General features: G+C 39.5%; 1 protein-coding gene across 1 annotated transcript in view; it reads right to left on the minus strand.

The window, feature by feature from the left end:
- Positions 1 to 1,508: 1,508 nt before the first annotated feature.
- ARHGAP20 (Rho GTPase activating protein 20) overlaps positions 1,509 to 19,153 on the minus strand; it is a 110,528-nt gene continuing 92,883 nt past the window's right edge. Inside the window, exons 11-15 of the mRNA XM_037841381.1 lie at positions 17,970 to 18,131; positions 13,529 to 13,638; positions 11,130 to 11,319; positions 6,455 to 6,569; positions 1,509 to 5,374 (exon numbers count right to left, since the gene is read on the minus strand). Coding sequence (XP_037697309.1) covers positions 3,516 to 5,374; positions 6,455 to 6,569; positions 11,130 to 11,319; positions 13,529 to 13,638; positions 17,970 to 18,131 — 2,436 coding nt within the window. The 3' untranslated portion in view covers positions 1,509 to 3,515. The remainder of the gene's footprint in view (positions 5,375 to 6,454; positions 6,570 to 11,129; positions 11,320 to 13,528; positions 13,639 to 17,969; positions 18,132 to 19,153) is intronic.

Genomic DNA, 19,153 nt, shown 5'->3' on the forward strand with positions numbered 1-19,153 from the left:
TTTGCACAAAAATGTGTCCCTCTTCTGAACCCTGGGAAGTGTCTGTGGAGTTTCCTCTGAAATCTGAAACTGTGCAGGTGAGAAGCTGAGGAGCCTTTTCTCCTCCCGCACAGCCTGAGAAGGAGCTTCTTCCAGCCTCGTTCTGAAAATGGAGGCCTGGGTCCAGAAGAAGAAGGGCAACTGGAGGGAGAGGAATCTTCACTCACTTTGTAGGCCAGGAGAGACAAAGCTGCCTTAATTCAGATGGATCAGTCTTTCCTTTCCACCATAAGGAACCTGGATCTATTAAAATTTCCAGTCAAGTGGGCATTGAAAATTGGTCTGCATTGGGGATTCTGATCCAGGAGAAGACAACTACTCACTTTGTATCTCCACAATTACTTACTCCTGTTACAGTCTCTTGATTAGTTCCATTGCTTCCATGTTTATCCTTTCTAATCTGTTCTCTACAGTTTGGCCACAATGACCTCTTAAATAAAGCAAGTCAGGCAACATTACTACCTTGCTCCAAACCCTCCACTTGTCCCCATCACCCTTGGTAGAAGCACCCAAGACTTCCCATGGCCTACATGGCCCTCAGGTCTCACAGCTCCCTACTTCTTAGCCTCTGACCTGTCTTGGAAAGTTTCTTCTTGTCCCACCTTGTGGTCTTTGCATATGTTGGACCCTTTGCTCTGACCCTGTGTCCACCCCCCTTCCTTCCTGCAGGCCTCAGTTCAGATGTCATTAAAAGCAAATTTTTCTTGACCACCTTCAGACCTGGTCTCCTTGTGTTCTTTTCCTCTTCTCTTCTTTCCCTTCGTTCACTTCATTGTGAGATATAACCCAAAAAACATCAGTGTGTGTGGGTACATTGCCCAAATCTAATCAGTGACATTTCTGACAGTGGAGTTATGGTCTTCACTGCTCATTTATGGCAATAAAATATCTATGGTAGTCAGTTTTTCTGAATCCCTTTGAAATGGTGGTTAAACATGCACAGAAGGAACACTCCACGCACAGTGAGAAGGCAAAGATGCAGCAATCCTGAAAAAAACAAACAAACAAACAAAAAAACAGTACTATCTAATGAGTGCAAACCACCTTAGTAGTACTGATGTCTTGGTATGAGTCTGGGGGTCAACAGGATACTCCGGTCAGAATGGTCCAAACTTACATAAGAAAACCCTATACAATCAATTAAACGGCACTGGTGAGTCTTTTGACATGAGAATACAGACTATATCTGATTCCAGGAGCAGAATGAAGACATAATGCCTAAGAAAATGAGGACTTTGTGTCTAAAACATGACTTGTTTGCTAAACAGTAAGATTAGAAAAAATATAAAAAGGGAAAAAAATCTTGTTCTAGAAAGACTGACTGTGGCTTATGACCAAATCTCAAAGTTCCAATTCAACATTACATTCTATGAAATTTCCAACATGAAGCAGAAATTGGACTCACTTAACTAAAGCAATTCTACAAAGGGCAAGATTGCTCTGGTGGGACTGTCATTGTAACTCTGCACAATAGTATTTTATTTAATAGACAGCATGGACTTCACACATATCCATTATCAGTGCCTTTAAAATCAAAGAACTTTAAAAGTTAGCAGCAGTTTCTGCAAATACAAAAATACACATTTATTACATAACATATGGTAGTAAAATTTGTCAAGATATATTATACAAACTCAAAGCATCTTAGATAAAGCATCAGTCTAATATATTATAGGTTGACAGAGTATAATAAAATGACATGTAGTCTGTCTTCAAATCATACAATACTTTACAGCAATATTAACAAACTATTCACATTTAAGTATCATGGGAGTATCTAAGGGAATACAGAGGGTAGGAATGGTTACTGAAGAACCTCAGCATCTATTTTCTTCTATTCTTCAAGTTGGGTGGATAATTTTCTACCTGCCAATATAAGAAAAAGGGCTAGAACAATCATTTCGGTAGGTAGAGAAGCAATTTCTTCCAAAAGACACTCTGAGCCATAAGAGTTTCATTCACATCTTGCAGTTCAGACAGTAGTATGCCCTAAGGGTAAGGCAAGTCCCTGTTGACTTTATATATTATACCACAAACGATGCACATGGACTCTTAGGAGTCTTAATACAGGAGTGGTTGGTTATAAGGTAAAATCTACTTCACATCTGTGACTGCGATGGCCAGTGCCATGGACAAGTAATTTGGACAGAGTTCTAAAAGTTTATTATAGTGCTTAGGGCAGACAAACCATGTCCCCAAGAGGTAGGTAGCACCTGTAGCTAATACTAATACTGAAAGGACTTCTTTCTTAGATAAAACATTATTTTTTTTTCATAACTGAAAAAAAAATGCAACCTGTTGAATCATAGGGAAAGAATATTTGGTGATGATATCCTGGTGACTGATAAAAAATAATTTGGAATAAGCTAGTTTGTGGGCAAAATGTTTCTCTGAGGGTGGGACTAAAGAAACCAAATGGGCTCTAAGCAACTTCTTACAGGTAGGTAGTTAAAATGGCGAAAATCTGTTCCTGGTGCTATGTGCCTTCATGCTTGTCAGTAAGGTCTGATAATCCATTCCTAGGCAAGAGGATGTACCAGTGGAGCCTTTAAGGCAAGAAAGAGAAGTGTCTGTGGATATGAAATAAACCAACAGGGTCATGAAGCATTTGGGATAAAACTAGGGAAACAGTCTGGAGGTAAGAAAACCCAAAGCCAATAACTGTCTAAGAAAAAGGGATGGCAGCCACATCAGTGGGTATTCTATTTTGTGGCTCCTTATAACCTGCCAACCTACAAATGCTCTCTTAACACTCAAGCTACAACAATCAGAAAAGGATGGTTTATAAATACCTTTTCTGAGCTGAAGGTAACGTAGGCAGGACTGCAGAGACACATTGCAGCAAAAAGGAGCCACACTTTGATCAAATGTTGGTGAGATTCCCATAGCACAGAAAGGACTGTTGCTGCAGTCTTTTCCTCCACACTAAGATAGAAAATACTGTCAGGAGGCTGCCTTTTATATAGTAGGGAAAGCTGCAGTTTTGGAGAATGTTCCTAGCACAGCACTTCTGGAAAGGACACTGAAATGAGCAATCATTTCCTTCTTTCTTTGCACAGTTGTTTCTGGGAGACTCTGCAGAACAATGCAACACTCTAATGGCAAGACAAATTAACCAACACAACCAACCAAAACACAACTATGATATCAGGGTGCCCATGGTTCTTGAATCAATCTCTCTAGTTTTCTCCAGTTTAGTTCCATTGATGGGCTGCTTCCTGGGATGATCCTGTGAGGACATGCTACTGTAAGATGTCACAGAAATGGCCAGACTGATTTAGATTTGGGGGAAAGCTTCACATGATTTCTCATAGTCTCACATAAAAAGAATCCTTTTGCTATCCTATGTATTAGCAATGATTATCCTTATGCTAACCTATACCAGGGATCTTATACAAAGGGGTCATAATAATTATCATCTGTATATTATCATCAGCCCAGCTCCTGTTCCTATAGACCTTGGATTCTTACTGTGGTTAAATGTCTTTGGTGAAATGTCTGTCCCCATCACTGCAAACTGCTGTAGGCCCTGAGTCTGGGCTGGATATCTCATCCACAGTCAAAGAGCTGGGTGAGGACCTTTCCCAAGGCAGAGTGCCAGGAGGGCAAGGACCACCATCCTCTGCTTCCTCGTGTGACTTCATACAAAGTGTGAGTCTGTCTTCTACCAGGCTGAATGGAGAGCTGCACTGTTTCTCTGAGTCCTGGCAGGGATAAGAATCATACCACTGGGCTGTTTGCGCAGCTCCAAGTCCTTTGGCTGCCCTTAGGGGCAGGTTTTTATGTCTCTCTTGCAGCGCGCTGGCTTCTGGAACATCAAAAACATGTGGAGGTGGCTCTGTTGGCCCTTTTAGAGAACCTATGTTTTTTTCCTCTGGTCTCCATGACTTTGCCTTCTTTTTGAGAGACCAGTTTTTCAAATTGGTTACACTACTTTTCAACCATGTGCTGGGGTGAAGAGTCACAGAATGCATTTGTGAATGCCATTCTCCAGGGTCCTTCTTTGTATAAGCCAGGCGGCTGCTGGCCTGCCCCGATGGGGGACTGGGCATTGTAGAAACAAGGCGGGAACTGCTAAATTCAGAAGAAAGCTTTTCCTGTTTCCTTTGAGCCTGAAAAGTGCAATCTATTGGAGAAGAAGTTTCAGTGGGTGTAAACACCGAGTGTTCAGAAATCTGAGAAAAAGCACTGTCTTGGGAGCTTACTGACGAGCCAGATGGGGAGGTACCTGAGGAGGATAAGCTGGAATAGCTAGTCCTTGGGCAAATGTTTAATCTGGGGGGTAAAACCTTCTCAGTGTTTTGGTTTGTGGCACTACTCTTGCCCACCTCAATCCCCATGACCAAACTCTGATTAATGAGCTTTTGCCCCTCCATTTGCAAAGACCTGTGCCGCTTGAGATACTCTTCCTCTCCATGGAAGACACCAGCTTCATAGCTGGTTTTATGCTGTTTCTTGGAATAAATCCCCCTGAGATAGGTCAGCTTGTAGTGCTGGTCATGTATGTTGGGCTCTGAGCAGCGCCGGTACCTCCTTGAACTTTTGAGGACATCTGCTGTGTGTGGTGGGAAGTATTCAGGTAAGTCAGCACCGCTGGGCGGGTTCCTGGAGTGCTCCTGTGAGGTCAGGTGACTGTAAGATGCCGGAGAAATGGCCACTGGCTTGGATTTAGGGAAAAGTTTCACATGGTTTCCTTCATTACTCGACAAGCTTTTCTTCTTAACGCTTTGATGAGTGGCATTTTTCTTGCTGCTGGCAGTGCCTATGACTAAACTCTGTTCAAAACATGTCTTACCCTCTTCTTGGAGTGTTTGATTCTGCTTCAGATAGTCCTCATCTTTTTGAGAGAGAATTGCATCACAGCTGGACTTGTGTAGCTTTTTCTGATAAAACTCCCTGAGATAGGAAAGCTTTGAATCTAGACAGTCGATGCTGGGCTCTGAGCAGCGGCGGTGTCGCCTTAGGCTCTTTGGAGCATCTGCCGCAGCTGTGAACGGGTGGCCAGGTGTGCACACGCCCGACGGGGTCCGGGCCTGATCCTGTGGTGGGACCTTCGTGTACCCCACTGAAACGTTCACAGGCTTGGACTCAAGAGGCTGCTTCATTTGAACCTCTTCATCTTTAGAACGGTCTAAGTCAAAGTCGCTCAGGGCTAAAAGGCCTTCCATTTCAGGCTGGTCCGGGTCATAGTCACTGAGCGTTAAGACAGAGTCCATGCTTCTGCTCCCCTGACCAAGTTTCTTTACCAGGTCACTACACGGAGCATCCACATCCTCATTTAGCTCATTCTCCAAGCTGTCATAGGAGGAGTCATTCAGTTGGAAGCAAGAGATATCTGTCAAAAAATTCAAACTGTGATTAACATTTTTCCTTGCCACAAATAAAGCCCGTGCTGCCTTATACAATTCTTTACTTAAAAAAACAAACCATGATGCTTAATTTAATTCTCTTTTCACACAGAGTGTTCAAATTCCTACTCTCAAGAAAGGATCTTTTACAATCTTCCCAATTATCAGTGCAAGGTTAAAAAAATGTACAATAGATTCATACCAATTCCTGATGAAATGAGTATTCCTTAAGTAAGATTTCCTCAAAGCAATAATGACATGTTATAATACCAAGAAATGGTAAAAACATGAAGGAATTAATGCCAGGTGTACCCAGGTTCTGAATAAGACTCTGCTTTCTAACATGGGTTGTTGATGGTTATACATAATTAACTTCTCAGGAAAACCATTTCCTAACCCTAACATTTCTCTTTAATAAATAACCATTAATCCTTTAATATTCATTACTCTATTTAATATTTATACCACCATTAAAGTTAGACATTACTGTTATCAACATTTTATCAATGAAGATACTGATGTTCAGTGACATAGAATAAGTGGCCAAAGAGAACATAACTAGGAAACCGGTGGTGCAGGAATTCATATTCCCCCACCTTGATACTAATTGTTTTCAAATTATTTTATTGTACACTAGAATTCTGAGGTGTCTCAGGAATCATTAAGAGGAAAGAGAGGAAGAAACAAAAACAGGTAGGCCTCTGGCCTTCCACTGAGTTCCAACCACAGCAGTTCTTATCGTAACTTAGGGTTCCTTGCTAAGTTTTATTTAAAAGAAATGCAAACCATTATTATACCATAGCATGCCGCCAGCAACAATTTCTTGAAGGCTGGGGCCTCATCTGATATACGTTTCTCAGCCCAACCACAATGCTAACCATATCTCACCTATCACCAGGCTTCTGAGGGAGGAGAAGGAGCCCTGGGCCCCCCAGCCCCAGGTCAGGTGCTCCCTTCCCCTCAGCTGCTGTGGGCTCCAGGACAAGCACTGCCTCAGTCTCTTCCACCATGTCTTCACAGACACGCTGTCTATTTCTCACAAAAGCCAATCAAATTATTCACAATACCTGAGGCATTCTCTCTATTATCACATCTCACTGAAATCTCTCCCAAGAGGGAAGTGATCTCTTCTCCAAATATCCTACAGCAATTCTCGATCAGAAATTGTATAAGCAGGGAAACCTGTACAAAAAAAGGACAACAGTGAGGTGCCACTTTTCATGTATCATGATTATAAATCACATTTCTTACATGAATCCTGATTTTAACAAAAAAATACAAAATGATTCTGAGAAAAACTCAGATCTGACATAAAAGTGTGCAACGCAGTTTTCCCTAAAAACCTGTGATACTTTCAAGAGCAGTTCAAGAAAAGAAATTAAATTAATTTTAATCAGTGGATTAAAGTTATTATTTGTGACCTTGGCTTAATGCTAACATTTTTACAGTTTGGTTCCATCTTTAAAATCAGGGTAATTTCAAATAATCTCTACAGGGTCTTCAGGGAGAAGAAAGTTATCTTTTGATTAAAATGTAGTGAATATCAATTAGATAAAAAATTATGAAAAGTATTTCTAATGTAAAGAGCAGATTGTCATACACTTAGGAAGAGGGGCATCATTTATGGGTTTGCTGTGAAAGAGAGTAGCAGCTGGAGAGAAAACATGCCTTTGCCTAACTTCAGTCCCTAACTATGTACTGCCTTCGTAGCCTCCCTAGCTGACGGTGCTTGGGGAAGAGATCAGATTTTACTGGTGTGCTTTGTGTACTGAGATGCACTGGAACCTTTCAGTAGTTTCCTTGCCCTCGGAGCAGAGGCAAAGATGGCAGCTGGGCTCTGCAGGTGCAGTGATTGGGAGTGGCAGGCAGATGTTGGGAGCAAAAGAATTAATGTTCTCAAGCTCCTTAATAAGGCTAGGCACTACAGGCATGTGATTTCAAGTAACTACTGTATGAGCTAGATATTATCACCACCTCCACTTTTTTTTTTAATAAGAAATTTTATTTTGCGATAAATTCAAATTTACAGGAACAGTTGCAAAAACAGTACAAACCCCACACATAGAACTCCAGCATACCCCGACCCCCCTTCCCCGATACCCCAATCCACCACCTTTAACATCCTGTCACACCACCATTTCTTTCTTTCTTTCCCTCCCTCCCTAACATCCATCATCCATTGCTCTTTTCCTCTGAATATATGAGAGCAAGCTGCACACATCCTTGAAAAAACAATATAATTCACATATACATTTCCCATGAACAAGAACATTCTTTTATGCAATCCCATTAAACGCAGCTAAGAAGTTCAAGAAATTCAACATTGATACAAAGTTTACATTCTATATTTCCTTTTTTTTTTTTTCCCCTTATGTCCCATCTGTGTCCCTTCGAGCCTCCTCTCCTCCATCCTCAGATCCCATCCAGGATCATCCTTGACATTTAATTATCATCTATTTAGACTTTTTATTTTTCTCTAATTGTGGAGCTTAAATCTTCCCATTCCACCCCCTCCCTAGCATTCCATTAGTGGGATTAATCACATTTAGAATGTTGCAATGCTATCACTTCCCCTTCCTCCCTTTCTAGAAGTTTCCTTCACCCCAAACAGAAACCCTACACTCATTTCTTAACTCCCCATTGCCCCTTCCTCCAATTCTCGGAACCCCTACTCTACTTTTCATCTCTATGGTCATATTCTCTGATGCTTTGTGTTTACCCTGGGGCTTAAACTTAACATCTTAAATCTATAACAATCTTGTTTTTCTTTGATACAAACTTAATTTCAATATGACACATAAACTATGTTCCCATACTCCCTCATTCCCCCACTTTTATGTAGTTCTTGTCAAAAATTACATATTTTACATTGAGTCCAAAACCACTGATTTATCATTACAGTTTATGTATTTTAGATCCTGTAGGAAGTAAACAGTAGAGTTACAAATCAAAAATACAGTAGTATTGGTATTTATATTTACCATGTGATCTTTACTGGAAATCTTTATTTCTTCATGTAGTTTCAGCCAATTGTTTAGTGTCCCTTCCTCTCAGCCTGCTCATCTCCCTTTAGCATTTCTTATAGGACTGATCTACTGGTGGTGAAACCCCTCAGCTTTTTTCTCTGTCGGTAGGGCTCCCTTTATTATCTGAAGTAGGGCAGGTCTTTTATTAGCGAAATCTCTCAGCATTTGTTTGTGAAAAATTTAACTCCTCAAATTTGAAGGAGAGTTTTGCTGGATAAAGTATTCTTGGTTGGAAATTTTTCTCTCTGAGTTTTAAATATGTCATGCCACTGCCTTCTTGTCTCCACGGTGGCCGTTGAGTGGTCACTACTTAGTCTTATGTTGTTTCCTTTGTATGTGGTGAATTGCTTTTCTCTTGCTGCTTTCAGACTTGCTCCTTCTCTTCAGTATTTGACACTCTGATTAGAATATGTCTGGGAGTGGGTTTATTTGGATTTATTCTATTTGGAGTTCTCTGGGCATTTATGCTTTGTGTATTTATATTGTGTAGAAGGTTTGGGAAGTTCTCCCCAACAATTTCTTTGAATACTCTTTCTAGACCTTTACCCTTCTCTTCCCCTTCTAGGATACCAATGAGTCTTAAATTTGGACGTTTTATTTTATCTATCATATCCCTGAGATCCATTTCGATTTTTTCGATTTTTTTCCCATTCTTTCTTTCGTTCTTTCATTTTCTGTTCTGTGGTCCTCAAGGAGGCTGAGTTGTTGTTCAACTCTAATCTTGTATTATGAGTATCCAGAGTCTTTTTAATTTGGCCAACAGTTTTTTTTTATTACCATAAGATCTTCTATTTTTTTATTTACTCTTGCAATTTCTTCTTTATGCTCTTCTAGGGTCTTCTTCATGTCCTTTATATCCTGAGCCATGCTCTTCTTCATGTCCTTTATATCCTGAGCCATGCTCTTGTTGCCTGTAATTCTTTGATTAATTGTGCCAAGTACTGTGTGTCTTCTGATCTTTTGATTTGGGTGTTTGGGTTTGGGTTCTCCATATCGTCTGGTTTTATCACATGCTTTATGATTTTCTGTTGTTTTTGGCCTCTTGGCATTTGCTTTACTTGATCCCTAATTTGACAGAACTGCAGCTTGGTGGCATACACTTTCTCTAACTAACCAGCAGATGGCATCCGTGAGTCACCTATTTCCCTCAAGTCAGTTCTCCCCCACTTTGTCTTTGTGGTGTGTGGGGGTCTGATTCTTGTGGGGTCCAATTGGTGCACCAAGTTTGGGTGTGTTGATGGTGCTGTCCACCCTGAATGTGGGGCATGTGCCTGGGTGGTTAGGCAGGCAGGGCAGCTTTAATAATCAAACCTCCCAGGTGTTCCCGGAGATTTAAGGCTGTTGCAGGAGACTAAGCCTTCAGTTCAGTCTTTCCACCAACTGTCTCTGCCGCTGACCCACAAGTCCTTGGTATTCGTGGAGGGTCCCTGGGATTTCCGAGCGGTTTCCCCCTTCCCAGCTGTGCTCTTCCAGGACCTCTGCTGAGGGAGGGCCGTACCACATCACTAGTGCGCGCCAGCCCGCCAGGGAAGCCCTGGGTCGCTGGGCCATGCAGGGGCACAACCAGCCCACTTCAAAGACGGGTGAATGGGATGCATTAACTTCCCCCTTTTCACACAGCTCCACCCTCCCAGCTCCAGGACAATCAGCCATGGGTATATTAAAGGCCACTGTCCACGTCCATGTTGTGGCTTGTGTGTAGTGCTGCGGGAAAGATTCCCCATGACACTGGTTTCTTGGCGGAGCTCTGGGCTGTGGGTCTGGCCCCGGGCAGGAGGGTCCCCCGCCTGCTGGGGAGATGGCTGCAAGGAATGCGTTTTTTTTTCTCCTTTTGGCTCCCCTCTGCTCCTCTGGTCTCGAGACAATCAGCAGTGGGTGTGGGAAGGGGTATCCTCCACTCCAGACAATCCTCCATGCCAGACACTGAGGCATTAGCCCAGCCTGCTTCCGCTGTGCTTCACTGCGTGGCTCTCCCCATTGTATCTGCAGCCACTCCTGGGCTTTTTTTTAAAGAACTAGTCCGTCTCCAAATGCCAGCCCACTGTTTCCCCACACCACAGCACGGCCACGGGACTTTCACCCGACTCACTCACTCGTTTCAGAATGCAGGCTCCTGGTTTCACCAAATGCATGTTCCCTGTGGATTTAGCAGACCTTGTCCAGCTGGTGCATCACTGGCAGTGGTGTTCTGGGTCACTTCCTGGTTTTTATCTAGTATTTTTCATGGAGGTGTTTTTTTGCCCTGTCTCACCTAGCTGCCACCTTAGGTTCTCCTCCACCACCTCCACTTTTTAGACAAGGAAACTGTGGATCAGTGAAACTATCATTGCCCAAGATTGTACATCTGGCAAGTAGAAGGACTAAGAATTGAACTTTGGCTTGTCTAACGCCAAAGCTCTAGCTTTTTTTCTTTTTAAATTATATCAGCTTTTTTTTTTTTTTTTTTTTAAATCACTCTATGACTTCAGTCAGTCACAGTGTTTAGCCTCTTCATAGGAAAAGTTAAGCCACCCAATTGCTATCCTTTTTCTGTTTAACAAATCAAATCACCTTCCCTACCAGGATTGGATAAAACACTCCATCATCAGTGAACTCAAATTTATAAGAAGGTGTATTTAAGGTATTCAAGAAAACACTTTCAGAGTCATTATTCTGAATTTTAGGTTCAAAATGGGGACTCAGTATCCCAGGGCATAAAAATGAATAACATCATTACCTTTTTTGTGAATTCATTTTCTAGTTCTGGACTGGAAGAAGTAGGAGGCCAAAGAATGCTTGGAGCAATACACACCGCTAAATTAAATGCTGTCATCTGATTGGATGAGGAATGTTGCTCAATGTTGTATAATAACCCAAAAAGATACCGTAGGAGAACAACATTGGCTCTTGGAAGCTGCTCTAGAAGCCTGAAGACAGAAAAATGTGCTCTTTAAGCAAGATATTTCATTAAAAATCTTGTAAATACAGCAACCTGTGCTTTGCATGGGGGAACCTCCTGCAAAGCAAGAACACAGTTCAGATATGCAAGAATTTCATTTACCATGGTACCATACAAAGAAAGGACTGCCTGTACAGAAAAAAAGAAAATAAGCCCTGGAAACATATATATATATATGTACCCCTCCCCCAAATGTAAAGATTGCAGAAACACACATCAGAAAAAAAGTGCTATCTGAACTATTTCCCTGAAACTAGTACAAAGTCTTTTAACTTAGGCAAACACTATATCTCAACTAAACTCCTAAACACTTTTTTTTAAAATAAAACTAAACAGCAATTAAATTTAAAGTTTCTTTTACTTCCAAGTGGCAACACAGGAATGCCATCTCTTAGGGAGAACCCAAAATTAGCTATTAAGACTTCCAGGTCCATTCTGAGAGTTTAGGCTCGGTTCTATCAGCATCCAAGGTCAATTTTGCCCAGACCACTTTCACGTATAAGCCAATCTTACGAGAGTCTCCATTTTGTAACTCATCAGGGATTTTTAAATTATCAATCACCAAAAATGATGCTTTTACTATCTTCCAGAAAACATATATATATGTTTTATATATTATGTTCCCAAGTTGATATTCATGGTTTTTACTTTTTTCAACGACGTAGGGAAACAAAGGCAGTCTGACTTCAATAGCAGTACAATGGACTGACAATGATTATAGATTTTAGGAATAAATGAAAATATGAAGGACTTTGAAAGAGACCAAAAGTTTACTGGGTGGCTTCAATGGAAAACAAAGTGAGTCTAGCATACCCTTTCGGGTTATCTGATTCTATGGGGGCCCCAAGTCTTCCTTTGAATGATTTTACAACTGTGTAATTTGAACACATAATACTTATCTATAGACTTGAAAATTCTGTCTGATGGAGAGACAATTAATTTATCTACCATCTTGTTGAAAAAGGCAGTTTTGCAACTATTTGTAAATTAATATCAGCATTTCTGATTCAAGTCTGAATCTTAGTTGTGGTTCTTTGAAATCTCCTTTGAACTGGTTGTAACATCTTACTTGTTCCTTCATTAATTAATGCTTTAAATAAAATCTTTCATATGTGTTCATTTTATACTTAACAGGAAAACAAGAATTTTACCTTTTAAAAAAATTATCCTTTAACAATTTGCAGGTTTTTTTTGGACAATAAGCAACAAATTACAGAATTTGATGCTATCTCTGAATGGTTTCTGCAAAACTGTAATAGAAGTGGAGGTAATATTTTGACACATGGCCTTGGTTTCCAGTATCTATTACAGTACTCTGCTTTACTGGTACGAGACAACTATCAATATCAGCGTGTAGGTAACAATTCATATTTGAAAGCTGCTCAAGAAAAACTGCTAAACAAGCACACGAAATAAATGATACTGGGATTCTTGGGTTTTCACATAACTGAAAGCTTTGCTTGGGAATCTGTATTTATGGACACTTTTTTCTATTCTCTCATAATACTGTAAATACTCAGGAAGAGGGGTTGGGGAGCTCTGCTGGCAAGGCAATTTCCCTTTGCAGTTCAGACACTACATTCTTTGTGATCTGACTGGGGCTTTGCAACTTGCTTTCTTTTTTTCCTTGACATTTCTCAATGAATTAATTTGCCTCTCTGCTATGCTCCCACAACATCCTCCAAATATCTCTTTTGTATTACTGATTATCTGAGTTGTAATTGTAATTCTTGGTTTTTCTCTCTACCATAATGTGAATTGGTTGAGGGGAAGGAATAGGACTTTCATCTCTGTATGAATTCAGTTGCTGAATGATATGCATACACACACAGATAAACAGACTGCTGTCTGATTAAATATATACCAAACTTAAGATTATAAAACTGTATGTTAAGCCAACAGTATTAGCTATTAGGCTAATAGATTTCAGCTCCAATCAGGTTCAGACATACAGAAGGTGTACAATGGTTAAATATTTCATACTAATAAGATTAGAGGAGAAAAACTGTAACACCAATGACAGTAGCCAGCATAAATCTATTTTTAAACTGATCCCTATGGACAGATATGACTTTGATAGTTGTCATTTCTTTAATAGACAAGCTTTTAAAGTAGAAGCTTTTTTTTTTTAGTATTTTTGAGATGTGACTATTATTCTAATTAATTATTCTAATTACCTTTGGATTGTATTTATTTTCTCTTCATCATTTCCTTGATCCATTACACTGACCCAATGATCATAGAGAGCTGATGAAAAAATACTTCCTGGAATATTTCGTAGAAAATCCTTACACAGAGGGAAAAAACAAATATTTTAAATTATTATTCTCATGCCAAATATGTATTGGAGAAATTAAGAGAGAAAATATTTTGTTGAAACACTCTGCTGACTTGCATGCATAAAAACACAGGCTTTGATTTTTTCTACAACCCAGAGGGACAATTGGAGTCTGGACTGTGGTGAGAAAGACAAAGGACAACCTGTCCAGGCTGAAACCTGTTTGTATACATTTTTAGAAAATTAGTATGACACAACAAAGTCTGGCAGTAAACCATTCTAAAATCCCTTTTTTTTCCCTCCCTCAAATAGAAATATATATTTTGCTTCCACATTTTAGACACAGTGCTCTTAATTCCTAGAAAGAAAAGTTCTAAAACAAAAAGCAAACAACCATGACCAAAACAAAACCAAAACATCTCCTTACACAAGACTGGCCTGGGTCTTATATCTTAGGGTGTGTGAAAGCCTTGGGTGAAAACACTCTCATAAGAGCTTCAATATTCCTTTAGTTAAATGATACATAAGTTCTACTCTGCAGACATGAAAGAGATAGGTGTTGGAAATATTCTAAAATCCCCAATGGGTTACTGTATGTTTTCCCTTATAATCCTAGGAACTGGAACACTGGGACATCCTTCAAAAAGAGGGGGGCAAAATAAAAATTTAGATGTTATAATTTCAAGCCCCCGAGTTCTGAGGTAACAGAAGTGGAAATACAAGTGGTGGCCTAGAAAACGGAACTCACTTTATAGGGTTGAGGTATTGACGAATAACTCTTACAATTGGTCCTGCTAGTATTTTTGAAACTTGTTTTTGTGCTAGATTGAGGAGAGGCATTCATATTGCCTTGCCAAGTTACAAGGCACACTGCTTCCACAATTCTCACTTAAATAGCCCAGAATTTCTTCTAGTAACGGCTAATTCAAGAAAATGCATCAAGATATCTGAGGTCTGCAATTTGGTTAATTATTCACTCATTCTTTATCTTTTTATTCATCTGTGCCAGGCACTGTTGGAGGTGCTAGGAAAGAAAGCAGTGAACAAAGCAAAATCTCTGTTATTTTAGAACTTTATAATTCAATGACATTAGTATACAATTTTAACCAAGGTACTTAGGGGTTCTCCCTGCGTTTCCCATAGAAGGGCTCTCCTATGTTATCAGGGAGAAAGTATTCAAGGCTTTATTCAAGGCTCTGGGAGCCCGGGACAGCACCCCCATGCCTGATACACACTAAATAACATCTTCACAGCACATGCTTATTACCCTTTTTGGCCTCTGAGAACCTTATTCTGCTGAGACCATTGGTGGGGCCGGGTGTGGTGAAACTTAGAAGCAGGATACAACCAAGGGTGTTTGCTGTTTGACCTTTTAACAAAAAGCTTAAAAGTAAACTCATTTTGGTACTGTTTGTTTCTAATCTAGGTCAACTCTCTCTGTTGCTTTTGGCATGGTATTAACAAAGCCAAGGCTGCAAAGTCTGTGATCTCTACCAAGTTCAGTAAACCTCAGGGAGAGAAAACTCCATTTCACGACTAAGAACTATACCCAGGACTGGCTACCCTCTTGCCAGTTCCTGCTTATAACATGGAGACAGGCAAAAGTCTGCAATGGGGCAACTTTAACTTTCGCTGGAAAACCAAATCAATGACTATGTGCCTTGCAAAAGGCAACACACAATTTGTTACCTACACATCTCATTTATATTACTAATATGGAAGTTGTGATAACATACTGCAGTTAGCTGGTTATGTGTACTTCTCCTCCAGCTGCTTATGAAATTGTCCAGGGCAGGGATAGCCCTGAACTTTTATGGACACCTTAATGGCAAGCACAGTTCCAGCCATGCTATAGGTGTATAGTAAGGCATCACTGAACTGATGCTACTATCATATGGCCAAATATTAAAGGTGGATGAGGGAATGCCAACTGTAACTGAGATTCTAAGATAATTTCAAAAACCTCTTCATAATCACATTGCTCTGTCACTATATACTTATTCTTTTCAGAGTACTTAACAAGTAGGAAGATGGACTGATTCAAATTCTTTCTCTTGTCTATTTTATCTTCCAGTAGAAATGTACCTGGATACTTGTGATTCAGATGTATCATCAGAAAAGTTACCTCTTTTTGGGTAAATCTACTGAATTTTCATAACTTCTAACTAATTTTAGCTGCAGCACCCACTTTAAAAGTCAGATTTAGAAGAGGTAAAATCTATTATGTCAAAATGGGGTAGTAACAATAGCTCTCTTTTTGAATCTCAGTGGAAAACATACTTATGATGTCTTGAAGAAAAACATCATTAAATCTTAAACCTGCACTTGAAAGATAATGACTTGTAACATCTCAATGAACTCTCTCCCACAGCTGGAATAACAAGTTACGAAATACAACTGCCATCACAGCTGAGAAAGGACATGAGAGGTTGTGAATTACAATCACCAACTCATAGCATTCAACTGAAAGTCTCCTCCCCTCCAAGCCAGAGCCCAGGTCATCAACAGAACTCCCAAATTCATTTGAGATAAGATTCCTGCAGGATTAAATATGAACTTTTCCTCAAAGGTCTGATGGGATCAAAGTTTTAGTGTCTTAAGCACTTTTCTTCCAATATAGTTTGAAGGCTTAAGCTTATATTTAAGTAAAACCAGCATAAGTGAAAAATTAAAGGAAAACTGAAGTACCACTTCAAAACAGTCTTAAAAATAAGAAACAAAACAAAACAAAAGCTCAAAAACTTCTGGCAAAAACTATGTCCTTTCCTGCAACCACTTGGATGACAAGGGAATAAAACACAGGAGCATTATGCTAAAACATCAATTACTTGGAACCCCTTTTAACCAGACTCGTTAATCATTTTGATCATTTTTTGTCCTTTGTTTATTTCTGGTCAAGTCATTTCTGCAACATGAAACACAATTTAATTATTCTAGAACCATGCTTCTTGCAATAGCCTTAGCAATTTAGCACAAAATTTTAAGTATGGTGCAATGAAGAACAGCATAGTAAGGAAAATTTTCTACAGCATAGGATTTTACTTCTTAAATTGAGACGGGAGAAAATCTGATATATGACTTTAAGAAAAGAACAATTCATTGTATTGTTATATCCTGGGCATCTATCCTGGACATACATATCTGGCTAAGTGTGCCATACATGTCTTCACTGTACTTAAGAATTGCAGAGAAATCAAAAACAGTGCAAAACGGATGACTCTAGCTCGAGTTTCTCTGGCTGTTTTCAGTGATATTTTATTGCAAAAGTCTACAGTAGCAGTTGTTTAAGAGCAGACATGGCCCATTTACCAAGGAACATCTAATTGCTCATAAACTCCCAATATAAGATTCTATGACCAGTTGACCAGCCTGCTGGAGGGGGCAGATGTTAAGAATCTTTTTTATCTGTCCTAAAGTCTTTGAAGACTGTGCCGCATATTTTCCTTAATTTGGTTTTACTGCTCCAGGTCCTAAGATGCAGACTGGGCCCTATTTCTGCACCTGGATCTCGTGCATCTCCAACCCTGCTGGGAGATGGGAGCCTGAGGTAGGTCTAGCTTCAATAATTAGAAGATATTGCTGGGGTCAAATGCTCTGCTTAAAGCTGGTTCTGATTCTAGGTTTTCAAAAAATGTGAGGTATTACCAAGAATGTGGGGAGGAAAACATTTTACAAGAGTGCCATAACTCTGTGACTGTATAAGAACTTCAGTAACCATGGGGTAGGAGGATTAGGAGCTATAAAGAATTCCAAATGTGGTAAAGGTAGAAGGCGGCCCAGATGTTAAGAGTTGTTCCTACTCTACTTTTAAAGCAAAAGGCAATAGGGGACAGGGGAGGGATTATGTGTGGACATGATGATTATGCAAATGAATGGAATTTTCAGTGCCCTCATTGAGCATTTTTTGTTTCCATTGTAAGGCAAATATTTGCTTAATTTGGTAAAGTGGTAAATAATTATTTTCAGAAGTTTAATAAAAATTTATTTTAAAAAACTTTTCCTTCATTAGGAAAGTACTGATAGTGAGGAAGAATATTTGTTTTGGTAAACATCCTGTGCATATTTTGACTATTTTTGAATTTTATTTTTTTGCATAGGGTGGCAGGAGTGAAGAATGGGAGGGTGGTATGCAATGAAAAATTTTTAAAAAAAGTATCTGATTCACTGCATTATTGGTGGTGCTTTTAAAGTCCAATGTTGACTCTGAATGCTTTTTACTTAATCAGATTCTAAATCTATCATGGTTCTTTGCAGATAGAAGTAATGTTCATAATGGAAGAAACCAGCTGACTTGATTCAAAGCCATACAATGGGGGTGGATGAAGGAAGAACTTTCGTACCTTTAAGACAGATGCTATCACAAAAATAGATTCACAGTCCAGGTGTGCTTCCACTCCAGAATTCAGTTTCTCTTTTAGCTCTCTGCAGGATTTCACATTGGCCGACTGCCTGAAGATACCTTTTGTGAGGGGCCCTTTTTGATTAAGAAAGAAAAGCATATCCTATGGGGAAGCCAAGGGAAAAAACCAAAATGACACTTCATATATAAGCAAAGGAACACACACTTGCCCTCTTTGGCTGTCAAAGGCCAGGGTATGCTAGGGTAAAAGCACTGAAGGACTAGAGCTGGACCGACTGCTGCAGGGACTAAAGTGAATTTTTTTGATGTCTCTAAATCGCTTTTCCCCCATTTATTCTTGCCATATTCAACAGTGAAAACATTTTACCTAAACACTTGCTTTGATAAGATTTTCCTTTGGTCAATGAACCAAGAGCCACTTTAAAATCAACTTTCTCTGATTGCTTCAAGATCCCTGTTAATTCATCCCTCTCCTGCTGTACTACTCTTTTTTTCTTAATTTCTAACATAGACTCTCTTCCCTAAATATGGAAATATTCTTGCTATGCTGATTCTTCACTTGCTTATCTTTTCCCTTTATGCCACTTCATACTTCATTCCATTCCTATTTCCTATATTTACTTCTTTCTTTTAAAATAAGGCTCAAAATCATCTCTTTCAGGAAGCTTTCTCCAATTATATTCCTTTCTGATCAATCTTTCATTTTGCTTACTTTCTAATTGTATGTCCTCTACTTGCAGCGTAGGAAGAGAAAGGGGTGTTGGAGATAAGCAATCCATGAGATCTGAAACCCAGTTATGCCACATACTCACTGTGGGACCTTGGGTAAAGTTTTGAGCTTATTTCATTTATAAAGTAGGGATGATAATGATAACAACTACCCCCTGTTGTGAAAGGTAAGTAATAAAATGTCTAGACTAGTCTCTTGACTTACAAATGTAAAATATAGCATAAAATGCCATACATCAAGTATAGTGCTCGGAGGAACTGGATACTCAATAAATGTTGCTTAACAGTGGCCATTTAATAGATCAGTTGGAGACAATACAAATTCAGTAACTTTCATCTCATACATTCCATATACAAAAGATAAACACATGCCAGAGGGGGTGCCTTTATGCTTAAGCGCTTGAAATAAAACATATGTAAGGTTTTAAAAAAGCA

The sequence above is a fragment of the Choloepus didactylus genome, chromosome 6 (assembly GCF_015220235.1).
Source record: "Choloepus didactylus isolate mChoDid1 chromosome 6, mChoDid1.pri, whole genome shotgun sequence".
Taxonomy (NCBI): domain Eukaryota; kingdom Metazoa; phylum Chordata; class Mammalia; order Pilosa; family Megalonychidae; genus Choloepus; species Choloepus didactylus.